We start from the raw sequence: 21,781 nt of genomic DNA, 5'->3' as shown, positions 1-21,781 counted from the left end.
GACATGCATTTTTACTCTTACTGACATCTTAGTGTCGCGTCAGCTCTGCCTGTAGCAGCCAATTAAAATGCTTCTCCTTCTCCATCCTCTTTCTTAATTAGCAGCTGTGAGCTTTTACATTTTCAGCAGCGTCACGCTCCTTGAATTCATGTGTGGAGCATGAACATCAGGTGTAATTATCCTGGCTGCTTGTTCACAGCGTTATAGGCTGTAATGTGACTTACAGATGCACTTTTAAAATATCTTAATCCCGCCCCTGTGGACTCTGGGCCGCCTGCAGACGCCCCCTCCTCCTTCCAGCACCAGGCTACAACAACAGCCCCACATCAGGGACTGTTGAGGTTACAGCAGTTTGTTCAAATCTAAAACACCTTCACGTTTCTGAATGAATATTTGAAGAGAGTGTGGTCTGAGTCCGGTGGAGAGAAAATCAAAAGAAGCTGGGTGATGCTCCTCTGTGCAGTGGTTTCTCAGAGATTTCAGAGCGAGTAGGAAAGGACTGAGGGAACACCAAGGAAGTGATTGGAGCTGCGTCTTACAGAGAGGATAACAACAGCTGGACACGAGGACGCTGAGAGGAACAGGTGGCAACGATTCAGTCACTGAACAAACCCAACAATGGCGGTGTTCACATACAACATCAATCAATTCAATCAGAGCAGGTGGGACATGGGACTTCCAGCCACGGTGAGTCTCTGCTTACTTCCTCAGGTGTCCAAGAAGTCCGGAAATACTGATTTTCTGTCTTCACAACTTCTCAAAATAATATTAGGTTGTTTGCATCCTGTTTGCATCATATCTGACGTCAAAGCCATGTAGGAAACATCTGTATACATGAGGTGGTTAATGCTCCACATCCATTTAACAGATCTTCAATATAAATAAATTATATATATAAAGATGTGCAGGAGAAAACACAGGTCCTGATCTCTCTTCACCTGGTGAGAGGTTTCAGAAAGCCGCGGGAGCCGAATGACAAATGTGGAGTATCTCCTACTCCCAACTTCCTCCAACATGTCAAAATAAGAGCTTGCCGGAGCGCCGTCAAACTTCATGACAGACAGACAGACAGATACCGACGGCGAGGAAGTCGCTGCGGAAATGCAAAAAGAATATTTAAAAAAAAGAACATGACAAAGGGGATTGTGCGGATCGTCTTCTCCAGCTGCAGCTGGCAGATGTCTGTCAACATGAGGCGTGCAGAGTCAGGGGAAAAGTTTTACTGGCTTCCCCCGCCGTTGGAAAATTGCTGCATTCTTATATTAAATGTGTAAATATGAGTTTTGCAGCCACTTCCTGAGCTGTTCTCCTCGTGCTGAATCATTCTCATATTAATGAATAACTTATCCCTCCGCAGCGTCCTCCTCTAATTCAGCCCTTTGCTCTCCCTGTGGTCACAGTTACTGTTATTGGTGCTGTAATAATGATTATGATAATGAAAAGCTTTAATGGTAATGACTGTCATCAGTAATGATGAAATTAGACTCATGTTATATTGTAGCTCCTTTTCACTTCCCCTTGGGTTAATGATACGTCTTCAAGTATGGATTTATTTTTACAATGGCCGCTGTAATTTTTAGCTTTATGAGGACTGTCCGTGTTTGAGCCAGACAGAGGAAAAGACATGAGACCTCAGCAGTTTTTAATATTAGCCCTGAGTCCCTGCGTTAACGCTGGGAGAATCAAATCAAGTCAAAGCATATATTGCATAACCCAATATCAGATTCATGGAGGAAACAAATCCGGGACTAAACAAATTTTATTTGCTCATGCAGCCATATTAGACTGTGATGCTGCTGCTGTCAACACGCCGCCGCCTGCTGTGTGTCTGTTAAAGGTCAAGCGTGTATTTTTAGAATTGCATTAGTATTCTGAGTTAAGAGGACACTTCAGCCTTTTATTGTTTAGTGTGATTGAGTTTTCTGAATGAAGACTCAACAACAGGAGCGCAATCTGCAGAAGTGCGACCTGCAGCCACCACCTCGGATCAAACGCTCGCCATCTGCAACCCGAGGCCACGCTTCATCTCAGTTTCTCCTCTGCTCCACCACATTTAAACCCTGACACCTCCGCCCCGAGGCCAGCTATTGACAAAGCGAAGAAAACAAGGGTCTCCTCCATCTTATTTACTGTTCCTTGCGAGCCACCCAATTTGCCGGCCATCCTCTCAGTGAGCTGTAATGGCTTCTTGACTGTCAGCTCTTTAAATCCTTTAGAGACCTCGCAGCAGGTGAAGCCGGGGCAGAGACAAAGACACAAACGATCCTGTTGGGAAATTAAGAGGAGATGTAATTATGAGCGGTGCACACGGCAATAATAAAAGCCTATTGTGTGTTTTCTGAGTTAGATTTTAGAGACCTCACAATAAGTTAATCGCTTTAAACTTAATTAATTATTTGCATGGCTTTTAAAATTTATGAGAGAAATTACCATGCAAGTCAAATCAGAGGGAAATCTTGGACAAATGTGAGATCGGAGAAGAAGCACGTTACTTACATTATCCATCGCTTGTTCATGTGGATATATAAGGTAATATAAAACACACAGGAGCTTACCTGTCGCCTCACTCCCCCCCAACAGAGCCTCCTACACCTGTTTTCATCAATCAGAATTGCATTGACATTACACGGCACAAAGTCAAACAGTGTCCTCTTGCTGAATGAAATGGCAGGAGGAGCTGCGAGATTAGATCGCGTCTGAGGAATGCTAATTTACCAAGAGTCTGGGTTCTTGGGAGATGTCGTGATTAAAGACTCAATTTCCCTGAGGTCAGTGTGGTGTGATCGCATATTACCACTAACTGATGGAGTGTCTCTGACATCTGCACTCCGACAGAGCGCGCGCTGTCACAAGCGGCGCCATATACGCACCGCTTTAACGTGGAATAGAGGGAGTGGGATTAAATATTCCTGTCAGGAGTCGAGCATTTGTTCAGTCATGGAGTTCTTAAGGAGCTGTGCTGTTATCAAACTGCTTATTCCTGGTTTAGTTTATGTAAGTGAAAAAAAAAAGTAGAGGGAGAGGCCTACAGCGGTTCTGCTATGAACAGCTAAGCCCCCCCCCCCCCCTGAAATGCTGCCATGTGGTATTATCTTCACATAGCAGGAGACCCTGCCATGCATTATCCCAACATGTGTCTCAGCGGAGAGGCTTTTCAAAGCAGCAGGTTTTAATGCGGTTGTGCTTTTGCTACGCTGGTTCTGAGTAACACTGACACTAACACGTCTCTGTATTTATTACAAGCACATCAGCTTGTCGTTTCAACAACTGAGTGACAGCTAGAAACGAGGAAATTCGCGGTTTACAATTAAATGGTTATACCAGTGATTTTTTCTTTCCCCCCCACATTTTAGCTTATTAAATACGAGTTTCGTGGCTTTTCCCAGCGCAACCCTCCAGGCAGCTTGTGATTTGTATTCATTTCAGCTGGTTGCTGCAGAGACTGAAACTCGCCTGAGATATGTAATCCATCACAGTGGCCATTTCCTTGCCCTTGTTTTTGTGTCAGAAGTTATTTTATCATCATGTGGTAATGCAGTTGAAAGCAGGAGTGGTTTCCTCTTATTTAGAGGTGCTTTCTTTGGAAACCCAAGCACCAACAAACAGTATATTCCACAGATACACTGACGTTAAAGGAGTTATTTGAACGTTTTTGCTATCGCTACATAGCCAGCGTTAGCATTAAGAGCTGTTTTAGGAAACATTCATCATCAAACTTCATTCCTTTACTCCCAAAGAGCTGTCCCCAGTTATGGAAACCAACGCTTAAGTTAACTCTTGTTTTGCTTCTATCACTTTTATACTAAAGTTAGCATGCTAACCAAGCTAGCCCCCCCGGCCCGTCTCGTTACTTTCCAACTGGGACTCACTGTTCACTTCCTATCGAAGCTCTACAAATAGCTGTTTACTGTTGTTTAATAATTTAAAATCAAATGTAAAAGGGTAAAAAAAAAAACTTTGTAGTTATACTTAACTTATAAAAATACATTAAAACTTAAAAACATTTAAGCTAGCTAACCTGAAAACACCCTTTGTCACAGTAGCATAAGAGTTTTAGCCAGCAAGCTAATGCTAACAACATTAGCTACCATACAGCTTCTCAGTGTGTTTTTAGGTAAGCTAGCTACCCACGCAGTCCCATCATTGCTTTATTTTGAAAATAGGGAAAACATAAATGATTAAACTTGTGCCAATGAGTTAAATAATAAATGAGCTAAAGAAAGATTGTTACACTTGTAGAGATTTACACCCTTTGATTCATCTGATAATTACTTTCTCGTAGAATTCAAGGACGATGTGTCATCCAGACCAAAACAGGAAAGCACTAGATTTGCATTTCAAAATTCAAAATTTGCTTAGTGTTTATTTTCCCAACAGTGAAGCAGTCAGTGTTTTTCAGCATGTCTAATTATCCTTGAATTTTAACACTAGTTAGGATTTTCAAGGTCGTTAAGTTGCTGCAAACCCATGGTACTAACACACAGGTGATTTCACTTATTTGGTTGATTAGTTGACTAACAAGTCTATTTTATAAAAGATAAACCTTCACACAACATTGACAAATATGAAGTTGTAGACAATGACACTGCACCCACTGCATTCATGGCTCAAAATTAATAATTGAATAAATAAAATCTCACTCCAGACACATTTCTCTTTCTCTCTTCAAAAACACAGTTTTTTCTTGGGTACACAATCGCACATTCGTACCAAGATACAATATAACCTCTAATTTTATCATGTGTGCATGACAATAGGTTATCAAATGTCAGATTGGGCCTTAATTACCAGCATAGCTTTGCCCACCTTCAGCCTGAGGAGAGGCCTAATTAGTTTAACTGAGAACACCTGTGAGGCCGAGCAGAACCTTTTCAAACAGAACAGAATAATGCTAAAGGACATCACGTCTAACTTTTAATGATAGGTTTTTATAGTTATTTAAAGTAAACAATAAAAAATTTGATTTAATTAGTCTACAACATAATTCAATTCATTAAAAATGTAGAATTAAAATGAAAACACAATTTCAAAAGCAACCTGGATTGCAAACACCACAATAGACTTGTGGTTTTTGCAGGTAGTCGGTTGTGTGACATATTTCCAGTAGTTACCAACAGTTCCCACATGCCTGTTAGGTTTCAGATTTCATTTCCACATAAAGAATAAAAAATAAAAGTAGGACCATCCATACAGTAACAGTAACAACAGTGAAAAACAAATGCAAATTGAAGTAGATGAGAAGATTGATACCACTCTCATAACTACATGCTAAATATGAGGCTACAGCTAATAGGTGATTAGCTTAGTTTATGTTAGCCTAAAGGCTGATAAGGCTAATTTGTGGTTTTATGGGCATTATGTTCTTTCATGTGTTAAATATTGAGCTTTAGAGGTGCTGGTGGGGAAACTCTTTCATCTTTGGAGACAGCCACCAAGCTAAGCTAGCCACCTGCTGGTCCCAGCTTCAGGTTTTAGTTTACAGACAAGAGAGTGGCATCCATCTTCTCATCTAACTCTCAGCAGGAAAGCAAAAAGTTTCCCCAAAAATCTTGAACTATTCCTTGAAGAAAGGAAGAAATGTCAGTTATGCAGCATCAGTCCCGTCGCTGTAAGTAGGAGATTTCCTCTATTTCTATCTGTGTGTGTGGAGGTGCTGCCATCACTGTGTTGTATTTGGACATGAACTCACAACGTTCAGGTTATTGTTGCTGGTTATTGTTGGTCGCAGTGGTGGAAGAAGTACTTAGATACTTGAATACACAGTCAAAAGTATTAATAATTACAAAAATGTACTCAGAATACCAAAAGTAAAACTAATTATTATGCAGAAAAATGGCCCCATGAGTGTTGTATCATAATACGCCATCATTATTACAGATGCATTCATGTGTAAATGGCATTTTACTGCAATTTATAACAAATAATAAATATGATAAAATTGTAATCTGCATAGTAAGTATGTTCTGATGTAAAAAGTACAATATCTCCAGTGTAAAGAAACATTAAATCAGAATAAGGAAGTTAATGTGCACATCACCACTGACACCTGGACCTGTGTGTTGTGGAGGATTGTAGTGGCAGTATTAGAATAACTGTGGATCAAGTGTGAGTTATGTGCTCTGAATATTTTTGGCATTTTTCAGACACACTAGCAGGTGGAGACCCAGCGTCCAAGAGATTAACAACTGCCAAAGTAACAGAGGGACATTGACCTTAAAATATATATCCCAAAACACGACGTGAGACTCCCAAAGAAACCCGTCTCTTCACGACCCGAATCCCTTCTCAAGAATAAATACTGTCAGGGTGACCTGGTGTGTCTCTCTTTGTGATTTAAAGTAAAAAGTAAAAGCCTGCTTCCAGCTCGGCTGCCTTGCTAATCGGCAGTTAGCTGATTGGCGCTCCCGTGGTGACCAGCTTGTAGTAGGCTCCCTTCAGCGCCATGAGCTGGTCGTGCGTCCCCTTCTCGACCACGAAGCCCCTGGACATGACGGCGATGATGTCAGAGTTCTGGATGGTGGACAGGCGATGGGCGATGACGATGCAGGTCCGGCCCTCTCTGGCTCTGTCCAGGGCTTCCTGCACGGTCTGTGAAACACACACACACAAACACACGTGAAGCGGACGTCACACACACACACACACACACACACACACACACACACACACACACAGGCAGGAGCCACGGCCGGTTCTCCCACACACTGCACACGCACCAGCCGCACAATTATAGCAATTTCACAATCACGCGTTGATTACTATCATTATAATGTTCCAGTGGATCGGCGCTGCAGAGGCCTCTTTGCTCCTCAGTGGGATTCAGACATTTGAGGTGGAGAAGCTGCAGCACAGGCCCACAGACTATTCATCTTAAAGAGGCTCTACTGGAGGGCTGGGATGAACTGTGAGCTGCTGCTGGTGATAATAATAGAGATGATGAATGATAATGATGTTAATGATAATAATAATTAACTGGCTGCTCTCCTTGCTCTCTGCGCCCGGAGAAAATCAGGCAGCTGCACTGTACTTCTACTGCGTGACGTGAGGCGAGCGGAGGCGGAGGCGGAGGCGGAGGCGGAGGCGGAGGCTACCTTCTCGCTCTCGGTGTCCAGCGCCGAGGTGGCCTCGTCCAGGAGCAGGATCTTGGGGTCACGGATGATGGCCCTGGCGATGGCGATGCGCTGCTTCTGACCTCGAGACAGCTGAGACCCCTGAGCGCCCACGTTGGTGTCGTATTTCTGCGGCAGGGAGAAAGATCAATTCTCTCTATATTAGATGCACAAGTGTTACGATGATCGTCATTTTTCTTAATGAGAAAACTCAATGGAGGATAATGGTTATAGTTGTGGTTTATAACAGAGAACTGACCGGTTGGATCAGCTGCATCAGTTTTAATACACTTTTAATGATTTAATCGTTGTGATCGCAGCAGAGTTTGTCACTTTAACAACAAATTTGCATATCTCATTAATTTGCTGCTGGAAAATGCATTTTCGTCGAGGTGATGAACCTTAAACCGTCTCCGCTGTCAGTCATCAAACCACAACTGTGCTCTCACAGCCCAAAAATAGTCCATTACTTTCAAACCATTAGGCTACATAATTGTCAACCACAAAATATTAATGAATAAAACTAATTTTATAGTAATTTCTGGACGACCCTTTGTGCTGCAGACGGGGTGCAGGTCTCTGAAGTTATCAGCTTCTGCAGAAAAGTTTCAAATAATCTCCTTCATTAAACACTTTTCCTCGACTTGCAAAGATAAAGGAGAATTCATAAGAAAAGAACTGCGGTTTAAACCAACTTGATTTATAACACTGATGATAAATGCTCCTCTCCTGACGACAAAAACAAAACAAACATGACTGAAATAGAGAAATAGAAAGAGTCGAGCCATTAAAATAATAACTACATAAAAATAAGGAACTGAGGAAAGGATTTTTAACATTTTATACACATTTGTTAAGTAGAGAAAATTCATTTCTGTATGAAGTATTTTGTTAAAACGATGATGTCATTAACTATAAATGATGAGTCCTAACTGGATTTGAAAGAGAAGAAATCTATATTTATGGATTTGGACTTCCAGATAATCAGACATGAAATAGATGCTCTGTTTCTGCATTTACATGGTTTGTCTTAAATGCTCCTGCAGCAAGGAATTGTGGGACGGCAGAGGAGATAAGGATGGATGCTGCTCAGATACCTCCCCATCACTCAGTTAGGAAGATGGTGAGTAAGCTCAGTCATGAATCATGATGTCATCCATAGCACAGAGGTAAACCCCGCCCCTTCCAGAAGCTCTACCCCCCCCAACTCCCCCACCTGCACACCTGCTCCTCAGTCCCCCATCAGTCACACCTGTCCCTCATTAACACAGTGTATCTATAAACCCCCCCCCCCCCAACATTAAAACACAAACTGCTCACGGTACCTCAGGAAGCGACATGACGAAGCTGTGAAGCTGGGCTTGCTTGGCGGCGGCGATGACCTCATTCATGCTGATTTCCCGGGAGTTGTCGCCGTACTTGATGTTCTCGGCGATGCTGCAGTCGAACAGGACGGGCTCCTGGGACACGATGCCAATCTTGGAACGCAGGAAGGGCACGTTGACACGAGTCGAGTCATGGCCATCAATCAGCTGCAGGAGGAAATAGATTTTTTACCATTAGTAGAAAAAGCAACGTAACAATCAAAGACTGGAAATACAATCCACTTAATGAGCTATCATGTGACAATCTCTACTGTAATTTCTCTCCTAACTACGCAGAGGTGATACTGTCCTTCTTAAATCTCAGACACAGAATCAGGACCGTGCGTTCGCAAACCACTTCCAACTCAATTAAGGCCATTTGAATCTTGGCAGTGATCCGTCGCTGGCACGAAGTCGAACCCCCGTCCTCTTTTAAAACACAGCCCGAAGTCAGCAGAAACGTCTGACTGATAAATGATCTGGAGTGATATGGAATCCCTCCGTCGCAGAGTACACTGAGTGTCCAGTAATTATTCTTTGACTTTGACAAATTAGAGATTTCACTTTTATACACTGACATTCAAGGTACAACTCGAACCTCCTCACGGTGTAAGTTGAAAGCAGAAATGACATTTATTTCAAAGTGAGTTGTCTGACATTTCAAAAAAAACTAAACAAAAAGGTCACACATCTGCTGTGACAATACAATGTTCCCGGGTTTAAAGTCCAATCTGTCACTTGCACATTCCTCGTGTGAATATGTGAAGAATGAATCAGATTCTTCCTTTTCCTTATAAACCGTATGTTTGTGGATTCTTTACTTAAACCTGCAGTAACTGATTTTTACAGTAGAAATAAATAAACGCACCTTCAGGTTGATCCTGTAACAAACAGCTTCCTGTTATCAGATCCAGCAGAGACGCAGTGTGCAGGAATATAAACCTGCTGCTACAACTTTTCCACGTTTAAACGACCTGTGTTATATATATTTTGTTGGAGCTGTGTTCTTTATAATCCCAAATGTTTGCAGTCATTTTTCAATCATGTATTTTAATCAGATGAAGGATTTTAGTCGTCGGACGTCTGGATCTAAAGTTATCAGAGAAAAACAGCTCAGGAAATGTTAGACAGCTCAGCTCGGAGACGTCCTGTGTCAGCTGAACAGAAGAAGAAGAACCAGTTTAAGATGATGATGAAGACGAACACTTAAAGTAGTTAAAGTAAAAGTCTCCAAAGGTTATACATCACTACTGGGTTATTTTATCATAAATCAATTAAGTTTAATTAGCATTTTGTAGAGACAGATTATTCTAATTACTGGTTAAATCTATAACAGTGTCATATTTGAACAAGTTAATCACGTTTCGTTTGTAAAATCATAATTAAGTACCAGCTGTCACTTAAATGTAGTAAAGAAGAAAAACTGAATCTGCATAAAGAGGAAATACTCAGTACTTGTACCATTTCCAGTCTATACACTGCAGCCATTCATAAATCACACTGAGAGAACATGTCGTCCTCACCACTCGGCCGTGGTCGGGATCGTAAAACCTCTCCAGCAGCTGCACGCTGGTGCTCTTCCCACAGCCGCTGCTGCCCACGAAGGCCAGCGTCTGGCCGGGCTTCACCGACACATTCAGCCCATTCAGGACCTGGATGTCTGGCCTGGTGGGGTAGGTGAACTTGCAGTCGATGAACTCGAGGTTCCCTTGGAAGTTATCCTGGAAACAGAGTGGAGGGAGGGAGGGGGGGGGGGGGGGCGGAAAGAGCACAAAGGTCACAGAGGGTTTGTTTGTGTGTTAGATCTACCATGGAAGGAAGAGTCGGCGTGACGGCGTAGATCATGTAAAATAACATATGCCCTCATACCCATTTGTCTCCCTTGGCGCTGTAGACGCTGATCTGAGGCACGCGGTCCAGCAGCTGGAAGAAACGTGCGGCTGAAATCTTGGCCTTGGCGTAGTCGGGGGTGTAGGAGGAGGCTCTGCCGAGGGCTGTGCCGCTGGTGACGATGGCTGAGATGACCCTGCCGAGGAAAACCAATGTGCTGTGACTGTTCTCCTCCACCACAACAGGAGGGTTTCATGTTGTCTTGTCCAAATCAAAGACAATGATTTTTATTTTTCATGGCTAAAAATATAAGAATTAATTCACCGAACAAACAGAACAAATAATCCTGATCTTACTACATGGAATATTTGCAATAATTAACTGGAATTACTTAGTTACAGTGTTGAATAATGGCCGGGAGATTATGATGTCACAGTGAAGTTGACCTTTGACCCTTTTGTTTATAAAATGTCATCACTTCATTTTATCCTTTTTAGACATTGGAGTTAAATCGTGTACGAATTTGTGATTTACGGCCAAAAATGTGATTTGTGAAGTCACAGTGACCTTGACCTTTGACCTTTTCCCACCAAATTCCAACTGGATCATCCTTGAATCAAAGTGGACAATTGTGCCGAATTTGAAGAAATTCCCTCAAGGCGTTACTGAGGTATCGCAAGGCAAAAAAACATGTTTTGTGAGGTCACCGCAACCTTGCCCTTTGACCTTTGGCCACCAAAATTTTGCAATTTTGCAAAAATTTGAAGAAGCTTACTGAGATATCCATAAAAAATATATGAAGCGTATAAAATAATGCTCTCACCTGAACACCAGGCTGAAGTGAAGCCCCTCCTGTCGCACCAGGTAACCTCCAAACCTGTAGGAGGCGGAGTTGGTCAGGAAGACGACGCACTGGGCGAAGCCGTAGCACGCTCCGTACACGTTGGCTTTCTTCAGGGCCGCCTGGTACGGAGCGTCGAGCTGGGCTTCGTACTTGTCCACGAAACTCCTCTCCTTCCCCAGACCCGCGATGGTGCGGATGTTGTTCAGGGCCTCGCCAGAAATCTGCAAACAAAGGGTTGAAATTCTGATTGTGACAGATTATACGAAACAAAGACCGGACGGCCGAAGCCGCTCCTGATTCTTACGTGTTTTCAAAGTGTGGAGACGGATGGGCTATAGATAAAGCGTTTGCTCTGTTCTTATCTATATCCTATTTTATGCTGCTGCAGTAAGCCAGTTTCCCCCCATAGGGATCATTAAACTTTCATCTAATCCACTTTATTTGGAAGGGTGGGGCATCGGGATAATTAAGATAGCGTAAAGGAAGTTCACAGCAAATTGACTTTTGAATACTTTTTCTTTTGATTTGAACTTTCTGGCCTTCACTGTATTGTCCTGGGGTTTTTTTTTTCTTTTTTTTTTATCATTTATTTTTTTTATCAGCTGTGCTTTTCAGTACCATGGCTGCATTATAAGCATGGGTGGCCCCCCCCTCCCCCCCCCCCAAGTAGGAATTGAGCCCGACAGCGTTAGCTCCGTGACCAACTCAGCAAATTACAGGAGCACCTAATAAAATGCTTTTGTACCTAAGATCTGGGTTCAGCTGTGGGGCTGTGCAGATTTTCGCTCGGCGCTGTGAAGGAGAGGAAACTGGAGACGAAAACAGACACTGATGTTGAGCTTCCTCTTCCCTGCTGTCAGGAGTCACCTGACAGTTTACCATCTCTCTACTATACACAATACTGCAGGTGTGGTGTTTTCCAGGGTTCGAATTATGATGTAAAAACAACAGATCAAGGCTGTTGAAACATTTATATATCCTACTTACCTGTAATTGTAAATATTAGAATATGTTTCTATTAGAATCTTGTACTACCAGGATTTCACACACCCCTAAAGTGGACCGTACCATTTCTTAGCCTCGAGGTTAGCTGAACATCTCTTTTGCTAGCTAGCTTGTTTAATACACTTTATTACCTCTGGATTAGATTGTGTTAAATATCTATGGATGGACACTAATGCTAGCTAGCTTCTAACTTTAGCAAGTTAGCAATGCTGGCAATATAAAAGTCATATATTATCTTATATTAGCAAGCGCTGGTGCTCAGTGGTGAGCAGTGAAAAATGGAGGATTAGTTGTTTCAGAGAAATGTTTTGACGTCAGTATAGACTTTATTATTTCATGTTAATAGTCTTTTGTGTGTCTGTTGGTGGTTTAGTTTGTCTTTTAACTTTTTGGCTCAACCACAGCAGCGAGGGTCAGCCCTAAAAAGCCAGATGTCACTGACTGACTGACTGACTGATCATATTTCCACCATTGGTCGGCCAAACGCCACATGAGAGGAAATATTGTACTTTCCACTCCAGTACATTTATTTGGAAGCTTTAGTTAAAGAAGATCCTGCAGGGACCCTGATTGTGTTTTCTAACAAGAGGCCGATAAACAGACAGGAAGACGGTTGATATCTGACCCGTCCGGCGGCCTCCATCGCCGCCTTGTCCTGCTTCGCGAAGCCCGTCAGCATCTTGGCCTGGAAGCCGCCTGACAGAGCGATGAACGGCAGGAAGCACAGGATGAGCATCGTGAGCTTCCAGCTGAAGTAGAAGGACATGAGGACGGCCACGCCGATGTTGGTCAGGGAGTTGACGATCATGCCGATCTGCGAGCCCGTGGCCTGATTGGAGGGGGGGGGGGGGGGGGGGGGGGGGGGGATGGTGTTACCTGACTCAGTGTGCTTCACACTTGTTTAAAAAACGTGCTGCAGAGCTGCAGTATTGGGAACAAATTTCACCTTATCAGGCCTTTCAGATTAAACCGTAATTCTTTCATTGAATCTGGGACTTTTCAGAATATTTTTCACCATATTTTTACACCGAGGCTGCAACTCACCCCTTGAACTTGCGAGGCATCAGTCGCCAGGCGTGTGGTCAGAGCTCCAGGGCTGTTCCTGTGATCATCAAACCAGCCGATCTCTTGGCCCAGCATGGCGTGAAAGCCCAGCCGCCGCAACCTTCGGGTCAGCAGCTCTCCAGACTTCGAGAAAGCGTAACCCTGGAGACACACGCGCACAAAGTATTTTTATTAAAGCAAAATACCCAGACAGTGATCTTCAACACAGAGTAATGAATCAGTAATATGGAAAGCCAGGGGTCTGAACTCTGAATTACAGAACAGCTCCTCTGCAGGATGGGGGGGGTGCTGATCTTATTCATCCCAGGAAGGTATTAATTTACCAAAATAAAAGCAGTCTCTTTTGACTTTCCCCCCAACCTTGAACACAAGCGGGGGGGGTGGGGGTGGGGGGTAACGGCAGCAGAGAGGAGCTAGAACAATCAGTCTTGTTAAAGCAGCCCACTTCTCTACCTGCAGCATCTGGGTGAAGAAAGAGACCACGCCGACCATGACAAAGAACAGGCAGATGCTATCAATCTCCTTCCTCTGAGCCACGGGGTCTGTTACCGAGAACGTCTGCACACACACACACACACACACACACACACAAACACATGTTATTGTGGACCACCATGCACATAGTGGCTCTGAGGCTTTTTGAAATTAGGTTTAATTTTTTAAGAAACGTCTAATTGGACTTTACGGCTAAGATCTGGCTGAACAGCAGAGAGTAGACGGGGTTGACTCCTCCGTTTATTGCCGCTCCGAAGGATCCGAAGAGCATGTAGGGCCACTCGGGCGTGTTGTACTTCAGGATCCTGGCGACGGGGGCGGGTTCCACATGTTCCTCCTCCTCCTCCTCTGGGATGGCGTCCTGAGGCGTTCACACAGACAAACACACATCAGTCAAACAAGCGGTTTCCACTCCCCAACAGGAGGGAATCATTGGATGCAAACACACACACACACACACACCTTGGATTTGTCGGCCTGTGAAACGGCGTAGGCTCTGGGGCCGAGCTCTCCGACAATGGGAACCGAGGACTCTGGGATCAGGTTGGACAGCTGGGAGCGGGACCGCTGGCGGATCGACGCTCTGGGAAAAACAAGAAGTGGTTTCTGAGCTGATGAATCTACGTGAGGACGCAGGGAGAGACTGTAGCTGCTGCGGCTGCTGTTGTTCTTCCTGCGCTCCGGTGATAGTGTTGAAGTAAATGTAATGAGGCAATTAAAGTAAATTAAGGCACTAGTTTCTGCCACGACACGAGTCCATTTCAGCCACAAAACAACTACTGTAAGAATCCAATTAAGATGCTCAGTCAGGAAATTATACACAAGTGAGCAAATGAGCAAGTAATGACGGGCGGGAGGTGATGGGAAACCTTAAACTGGCTCTGTAGCTGCCCGCTCTGGACAGACTCAGTCCCTGCGGCTCGTCCTCGCTGTCAGCCACTGATGGAGGAAACACAAACACGAGGGCGACCATCGCAATCAGCACATCTGTCCAGTGTCTGGGATTTTAGACTGGAGCAAAAACAAAGCTGGACCTACTTTGTCGAGCCTTCTCGTTCAGGGCCTTGTCTCCTTGACTCTGCAGGGTCACGAGGGTGAAGTAGACCCCCTTCCTCTCCAGCAGCTCGCCGTGTTTGCCCCTCTCCACGGCCCGGCCGTGCTCAAAGCCCACGATCACGTCGGCGTTCTTTATGGTGGACAGCCGGTGAGCGATGGAGATGGTGGTGCGACCCATGCGTACCTACGACAGATATCAGGTTTATACCGGTGTTTCATTCATCACTCATTCTTTAGTTTTTGATCATGTGCTTTTAATTATTTTAAGTCTTAAAGGTTTAAAGGTCACATCCAGTGTAAAGGTCTGTGTCCATGTGTAGTGTGATTATAGATCAGGTCTGTGAAAGTATCAAAGCCTCAGTCCACAGAGAAATAAACACAGCCTGTATTCAGAAACTGAGCCTTAAAACCAGCCGTCAGGACTTCCTGTAACTTTGTGATGTCACAACTATACAGTCACCGCTCTTCCTATTGGATGACTCAGAGAACAGGGTGACTCCTGCACACGGACCAGTCACACTTACTTTATCCAAGGCCTCCTGGACTACAGCCTCGCTCTCGTTGTCGAGGGCGGAGGTCGCCATGTCCAGCAGCAGGATACGAGGATTCCTGACCAGCGCTCGAGCAATGGCGATACGCTGCTTCTGGCCTCCGCTCATCTGACCTCCACCTTCCCCCACCAAGGTGTCGAATTTCTATCAAATTTAAAATGACACGACATGACAGTTATTCGTCTTATCGGTTGTTTATAATTCCTGAAACTGAGACTCTATTTGCCGCCGCTCCACCTGCGGCATGTCCATGATGAAGTTGTAGGCGTTGGCCTCCTTGGCGGCGGTGACGATGTCCTCCATGGAGACGCCGGGGCGACCGTAGCGTATGTTCTCGGCGATGGTGGTGGCGAACAGCACGGGCTCCTGCTCCACAATGCCAATCAGAGAGCGCAGCCACTGGATGTTCAGCCCTCTGATGTCATGGCCGTCCAGGGTCACCTGAGACGGAGGACGCAGAGAGCAGCGTGCGTTTGCAGAAATGATGGATGATGCTATTAAAGCACCCTGCCGCTTTAATGTGAATCCCTCAAATGATAAGGTTGTTAGTCTACAAGAGTATATTTCCTTCTCAAGCAGCAGAAAGGAATAAGAGAGTAAGGTGTGTGAAGATCTCTAATTCCAGTAGAAGTGAAAAATGAGGCTGTTAGGATCCATCGGCTGAATAATGAAACAGATTATCATGTACTTCTAAAACCCTCAGGGGATGGTTATTTTTGAAACTTAAAAGGAAGGAGGTGGCAGCTCGTGTGTCGAGGGAATCGTCAATCTCAGGAGTTGACAAGAGGAGCGTGAGTCACAGTAGATTACAGTAGAGACACCTGGTCTCCGGTTTACCATGCCCTCCTTGGGGTCGTAGAAGCGCTGGATGAGTTGAACAGCCGTACTCTTCCCGGCCCCGCTCGGACCGACGAAGGCCGTGGTCTCCCCGGACTTCACGGCGACGCTGAGCTGGTCCAGGATCTGAGGAGAGGTGACACCGAAGCTGAATCAAATCCCACCCACATGATAACTGAAACCGTGGAAGCGCTCAAGTACCTTGACCTCAGGTCTGGATGGGTAGTAGAAGGTCACATTGTGAAACTCAATATCTCCTTTCACCCTGTCGAGTTTATATCCAGCCTCGGACAGACAGTCGATCTCCGGCTCCTGGTGAAAGACACGTTTCAAAAATGAGACTCGTTTTTCCTGCGGAAATACAGCAGCGACATTTATAACGTCAACGCCTCCTCACTCTGTCAATGGTCTCAAAGATGATGGTGGCGGCGCCGCGGCCCGCAGCGAACGCCTCCAGACACGGAGACGCCTGCCCCAGATTCATGGCCGCGATCAGAACACCAAAAAACACCTGGGATGAAGAGGTCAGAGGTCAACGTGTTACAGCTGCAGAAACGAGTGCAAGACACAAATTAGATTTATTTTTCAAACTGAGGAACAAGAAGTGCGATTTTTTATCAAAGCAGAACGTTTTAGTTTTATCTTCCTCTGTTTTTTCCATTTAAGTGATAAAGACTGAAAAAAGGAGAGAGCTGTAAAATGCAGAAAATGAAAGGAGACAAGAAAATGGTGCATTTGATGATCAGGAGAAACGTTATTCCCCGTGTTGCTCCAGTGCTTCTTCAGCCAGTATAAAGAGACTGTAATGAACAGAAACAAACAAAAACAAAGAGCATATTTTCTCATCAGACCTGCAGCAGTGTTCCCGGCGTGTACTCCCCAGTGTCCACCACCAGACTGGAGCCGTACCAGAAGGCCAGACCGTAGCACAGGAAGATGATCAGCCACATGTATCCGGTGAAAAAGCCCATGATCAGACCCTTCCTGATGCCCCAGCGCTGAGCTGAGATCAGGTTCCTGTCGTACCTGTAGAGGAGGAGAGGAGCTCCACTCAGCAAAACAACAAGTAAAAACAAGTGCGTCGTACTTTGATTTTTTTTTTGCGTACTTCACCTTTGCACCTCTTTTGTCTCTCCACCAAAAGCAGCCACAGTCCTGATGGAGGAGAGCACTTCGTCGGCTACGGCTCCAGCTTTAGCGTAGGCCTGCAGCTCCATCCCTGTTAGCTTAGCCACGAACTAGACTCAGGAGGGGAGGAGGGGGGGAGGAAGGGGAGTACGTTAACAGAGAAGAAGTGGATGGAGTCAAAGTCAAGTGAAGAAATGAAGCGAAGTCTCACCAGAGCCATGAGACCGGCTCCGACACCGATGAGCGGACTCGCTGCGACGATCACCAGCGTTAACTTCCATCCTTTCACGAAGCCGATGCAGAAGCCGCAGACGAAGGTGGTGAAGCGCTGCAAGAAAATGGCGACTTGATCCGCGATGGCGTCGTTGATCTTGTTGATATCACTGTAACACAGACACGGCCGCTGTAAGACACACGCACACACACACAAACGCGCGGCGAGACAGGAAGTCAATGGCTCTGACCACTCACTCCGACATGCGGGTGTTGAGCTCGCCCACGGAGGTGCAGTCGAACCAGCCGATCTCCATCCTCATCACTTTGCTGAAGTACCTCTTCCTGATGAGCTGGATCTGCCGGGCAGCGGCCGTCACCCACAGGGAGATCTGTCAGCCGCGAAAAGACACGGTGTCATGACCTCTGACCTCTGACCTCCTTCAGAAGGCCACTGCACCAATTCTACACGATAACATTCAGGTCATCCGACATGAGGTGAAAACAGTCGCACGTGTCATGCAATTGTTTGTAAAAGCTTGTGGCGGCAGGGGGAGGATTTAAGACGTCGCACGATTCCCCTGTAAGGTTTGATAGTGAGGATGGAATCAGATTGTGTCGTGTTGGGTTTATTTGCATTAAAGACGAACCTGGAAGTATCCCAGCAAGAACACAGCCGCTCCGATTCCAACATAATAGAAGGCAAATAGAGTCATTTCATATTCGATGTCAAGAATCCTGAAAGTCAACACACACACACACACACACACACACACACACACACACACACAGTGGATAAACCGTCAAGGGGAGAACAAAACCACATACACACTTAAACACTCATCTAGGACCTTTAATATTACATCTTACACTATATTTGGTGTTGAAGAACGCAGCCCTCATGCATTTCTCACAACCCACTTACCCACACGGCCTGCCCTTCAGCATCTCCCATGTTGAATTGTTCATGACGCTCCAGCCCGACTGGTTGTGCATGGTGATGAGGCCGCCGGTGTAGTTCCTCCTCCACTGGATAGTGTTGTTGACGCACTCCTTCCTGTCGTCGCTCAGCTCGTTGAGCTCGATGTCGTACTCGATGAAGGTGTCGGTGAGCAGGCCGAACACCAGCAGCATGAGCGGCTGGGCCGAGCCGTGCAGCACCGCGCACACGCTGCCCACCACCATCATCAGCGTCTCGTTGCACGTGGCAAAGCGGAACTGGGGTAGATGCAAAAACACACTCGCATCTGATGGACAAATCTCAGAAAGCAAGTTCTGCTCTGAAGTGAGTGAATGTGTTTTACCAGCTGGAAGAAGCCGACTCGTATCGCCGGTTGCTCTTCTTTTCCCTGAGCTCTGTTTGGAACAGAAGGCCGATCAGTTCATGTATATGAGGTGAATGTAATTGAGTGTCCAGAGACTCTGTTCTCATATATTTTACTCACTTCACATCCTCCTTGGAAGCCATGGTCCTGTATGGAAGAAAAGAGAGAGCAGTGTGAGCTGCTGCACATATCCTCTGGGTAACACTTTATAATAAGGCTACAAAAGACATGCTTAAGAAATGCATGATGATTTAATGCATGATTTAAAGCAGGATGTATTATGAATTCCTGCTGCTCATGATTAATAGATGATGAAGTCACAATGACTTTATATCATTAGTCAAGGCTTAATGTGTCATCAAATAATGATTTTAACGATTTTCAATTTACAGTTTCTTCATACATCAACTTTTAGTTTAATTGAGTTTCTATTAAGTGCGGAGAGAACCCACTGCACTGCGACATAAAAAATACAACACACCTCAAATACTGTGCAACCTGCAGCATTCCTGCATTTATATTTCTTAATATTAATGTCAGATTCTCCTTTTTCTGCAGTTTGAGCCTTAAGACCCTTTATAATTAAGTATTAACAAATGACATAAACTCCTCAGCATGTGATATGTAACCTTATCATGACATGTTAGCTATTCTCTGATATAGCAGTTATAGCATTTATCTTCCTCATCTCATCTGAGACGCTGTAAACAAAAGCACATACACACACATGTAAATAAACAGACCTGCCTATGTAGGTTACACACCTACACACAAGCACATGGACGTCAGCCACAGAGATAAAAGATTAATCTTTCTAGTAACTAAAACTCACCAGACTCGTGTGTATGTATAAGTATATATATATATATATTATAGACATACTGTATGTTACATAAATATATATCCATGCTAAAGCCTGTCAGTATATGTTGATATTATATAAGAAAGGTCAGAGACCATGTTCCCAGAATGGAAAGATAGACATTAAAATGAATAAGAAAAACATATATATGCATATAGAATTTTTATATGTATGTTGTTTTAATAAACTTGCATATCTAAACCAAATATATATCGTTAACATATATAGTCCATAATATAGATATTTTAATGTATATACAAATGTCACTATGGGTATATATGTGATAATAGTATGACATATATGGCAACATCTACTGTATGTCATATATTACATTTCTGTATGGGAGAATCATATACATATAAGATATTGTACTTACATATAGGAGCCGGCTGGTTCTGCAACACAAGAATTAAATATGCATTACATTTTTCAAAATAAAACATCCATACAACCATAATATTCTATCTGAATTAGATGAATTATAACGTTTTTATGTTGGAGATTTTTTCTTCGATGAAGCATCAACTCTGTCAAGAAAATCAGACACAATGGTTCATTACCATCATCTGAAACCTCATAGCTGTGGTTCTCCTGTCCCAGTTTCTTAATGCTCTGCAGTTTTACTGATCCAGTCGGCATGTTGACGCATCTCGGAGAAGCAAAGAGAAAACTCATTTCAGATGTTCAAAAGCAGAATAATTAGTGTGTGACATGTCATGTCAAAATTCAAATCCAACCAGAAAGTACATTTATTTAGCTTTTTAAAACAGCCGTCCACCTTTGAGGTAAAACTCACCAACACGTTTCCTTTACAGAGGCAATTATCCTTGATTGAAACTGGTCATAGAAAAAGGAGTCAAGTCGGATTAAACCAGTGGCACCAGCAGCGCTCCTACTCTCACGTCCAGTATCCTGACATCCAGTTATGTCCCCTAGTTAGCTGTGGTAGTAGTTGTGGCAGCTTGTCACCTGTGTGTAGGACAACACTGTGCGCCTTAGCAGCAATACACGTGCTCTTATTGAACAGGAATTTGGCTTGGCTGGAACTCGGGGTCAGAGTGTTTTGTTTGAGGGTAAGTGTCCTGTCGGTTTATGCTGCCGAACGAGTCAGTGACCTCGACAGAGCAAACATTTTATACCTGCAGAGACTCTGCACGCCTTCTGCATTATGAGTGATGCATCCACACAGCTGAAAGCTTTAAATTAATATTATGCAATCCTTTTTTTTATTTATTTTTTCATTACAATCTTTAGAATCCTTCATCTTATGAATCATACGTGTGTGTAAAAGAAAACCTTGAGTAAGGAAACACTGAAATGGAATTCAATTGATTATGTAAATGCTTAAATTACAGTACACTGGATTATTACGTTAGCTTGCCAAGTGGATAAGAAGCAGCATATAAACCAAACTGATTCAACAGTGACTAATGGTTGAAGGACTTTTTGGACTGTGGAAACAACTCAGTTCTTCAAGTGTATGACAAGAGATTTGATCGACCCTGAGACTTCGTAAGGTCCTTATTAATGTAAGGATTAATGGGATTTAAGCAAAAACCAGAGGCTTTACTGAACTATTTTTCAATTATTTTGAAGGCTACAGTGGAGTCTGAGAATTATGGGTGGGTGCATTGATCTTCAAAGAAGCGATACTACCAATACAAAGCGTTTCTTTGATTATCAATACTGCGAAATAGGATCAATATTAAAGGTCCCATATAGTCTAAAGGTCTCTGTCCATGTGTAGTGTGATTATAGATCAGGTCTAGCTTCTATATTAATACTGTGAAAGTATCAAAGAGAAATGCACACAGCCTGTATTCAGAAACTGAGCCTTAAAACCAGCCGTCAGGACTTCCTGTAACTTTGTGATGTCACAAAAAAGCAGCCACTGCTCTAGAACTTAATGTTTGATTTGAGGAAACAAAGCTGTAAATAGTAATTATTCTATTATTATTATTATTATTCCTTAAATTATAAATAAATGCTACATTAGTCTTGTAACAGATTAAACCCTCCCCATTATCTAATCCACTAGCTAATAACACTGTCGTTAGCAGTCTCTTAAAACAAGACAATGTGACTTTTGAAAAAGGA

The 21,781-nt window shown here is 43.9% G+C and overlaps 1 protein-coding gene across 1 annotated transcript; it reads right to left on the bottom strand.

Moving 5' to 3' along the window:
• Positions 1 to 4,343: 4,343 nt before the first annotated feature.
• Positions 4,344 to 20,650, bottom strand: LOC130165606 (bile salt export pump-like). The gene is made up of 29 exons (XM_056371002.1): positions 20,481 to 20,650; positions 20,245 to 20,333; positions 20,061 to 20,079; positions 18,943 to 18,969; positions 18,802 to 18,853; positions 18,423 to 18,715; positions 18,148 to 18,235; positions 17,756 to 17,889; positions 17,496 to 17,667; positions 17,270 to 17,394; positions 17,008 to 17,182; positions 16,554 to 16,667; positions 16,358 to 16,468; positions 16,157 to 16,282; positions 15,557 to 15,760; positions 15,293 to 15,463; positions 14,751 to 14,952; positions 14,582 to 14,651; positions 14,175 to 14,295; positions 13,903 to 14,073; positions 13,671 to 13,775; positions 13,197 to 13,358; positions 12,778 to 12,981; positions 11,127 to 11,368; positions 10,343 to 10,499; positions 9,997 to 10,194; positions 8,435 to 8,641; positions 7,092 to 7,238; positions 4,344 to 6,588 (listed from the first exon to the last, which is right to left on the bottom strand). Exons 2-29 carry the CDS (start codon positions 20,321 to 20,323, stop codon positions 6,388 to 6,390), a joined length of 4,077 nt encoding a protein of 1,358 aa, XP_056226977.1. The 5' UTR covers positions 20,324 to 20,333; positions 20,481 to 20,650; the 3' UTR covers positions 4,344 to 6,387.
• Between the last annotated feature and the right edge of the window lie 1,131 nt (positions 20,651 to 21,781).

This window comes from Seriola aureovittata, chromosome 24, assembly GCF_021018895.1.
Source record: "Seriola aureovittata isolate HTS-2021-v1 ecotype China chromosome 24, ASM2101889v1, whole genome shotgun sequence".
Lineage (NCBI taxonomy): Eukaryota > Metazoa > Chordata > Actinopteri > Carangiformes > Carangidae > Seriola > Seriola aureovittata.
This window is presented reverse-complemented; position numbering and strand designations above follow the sequence as displayed.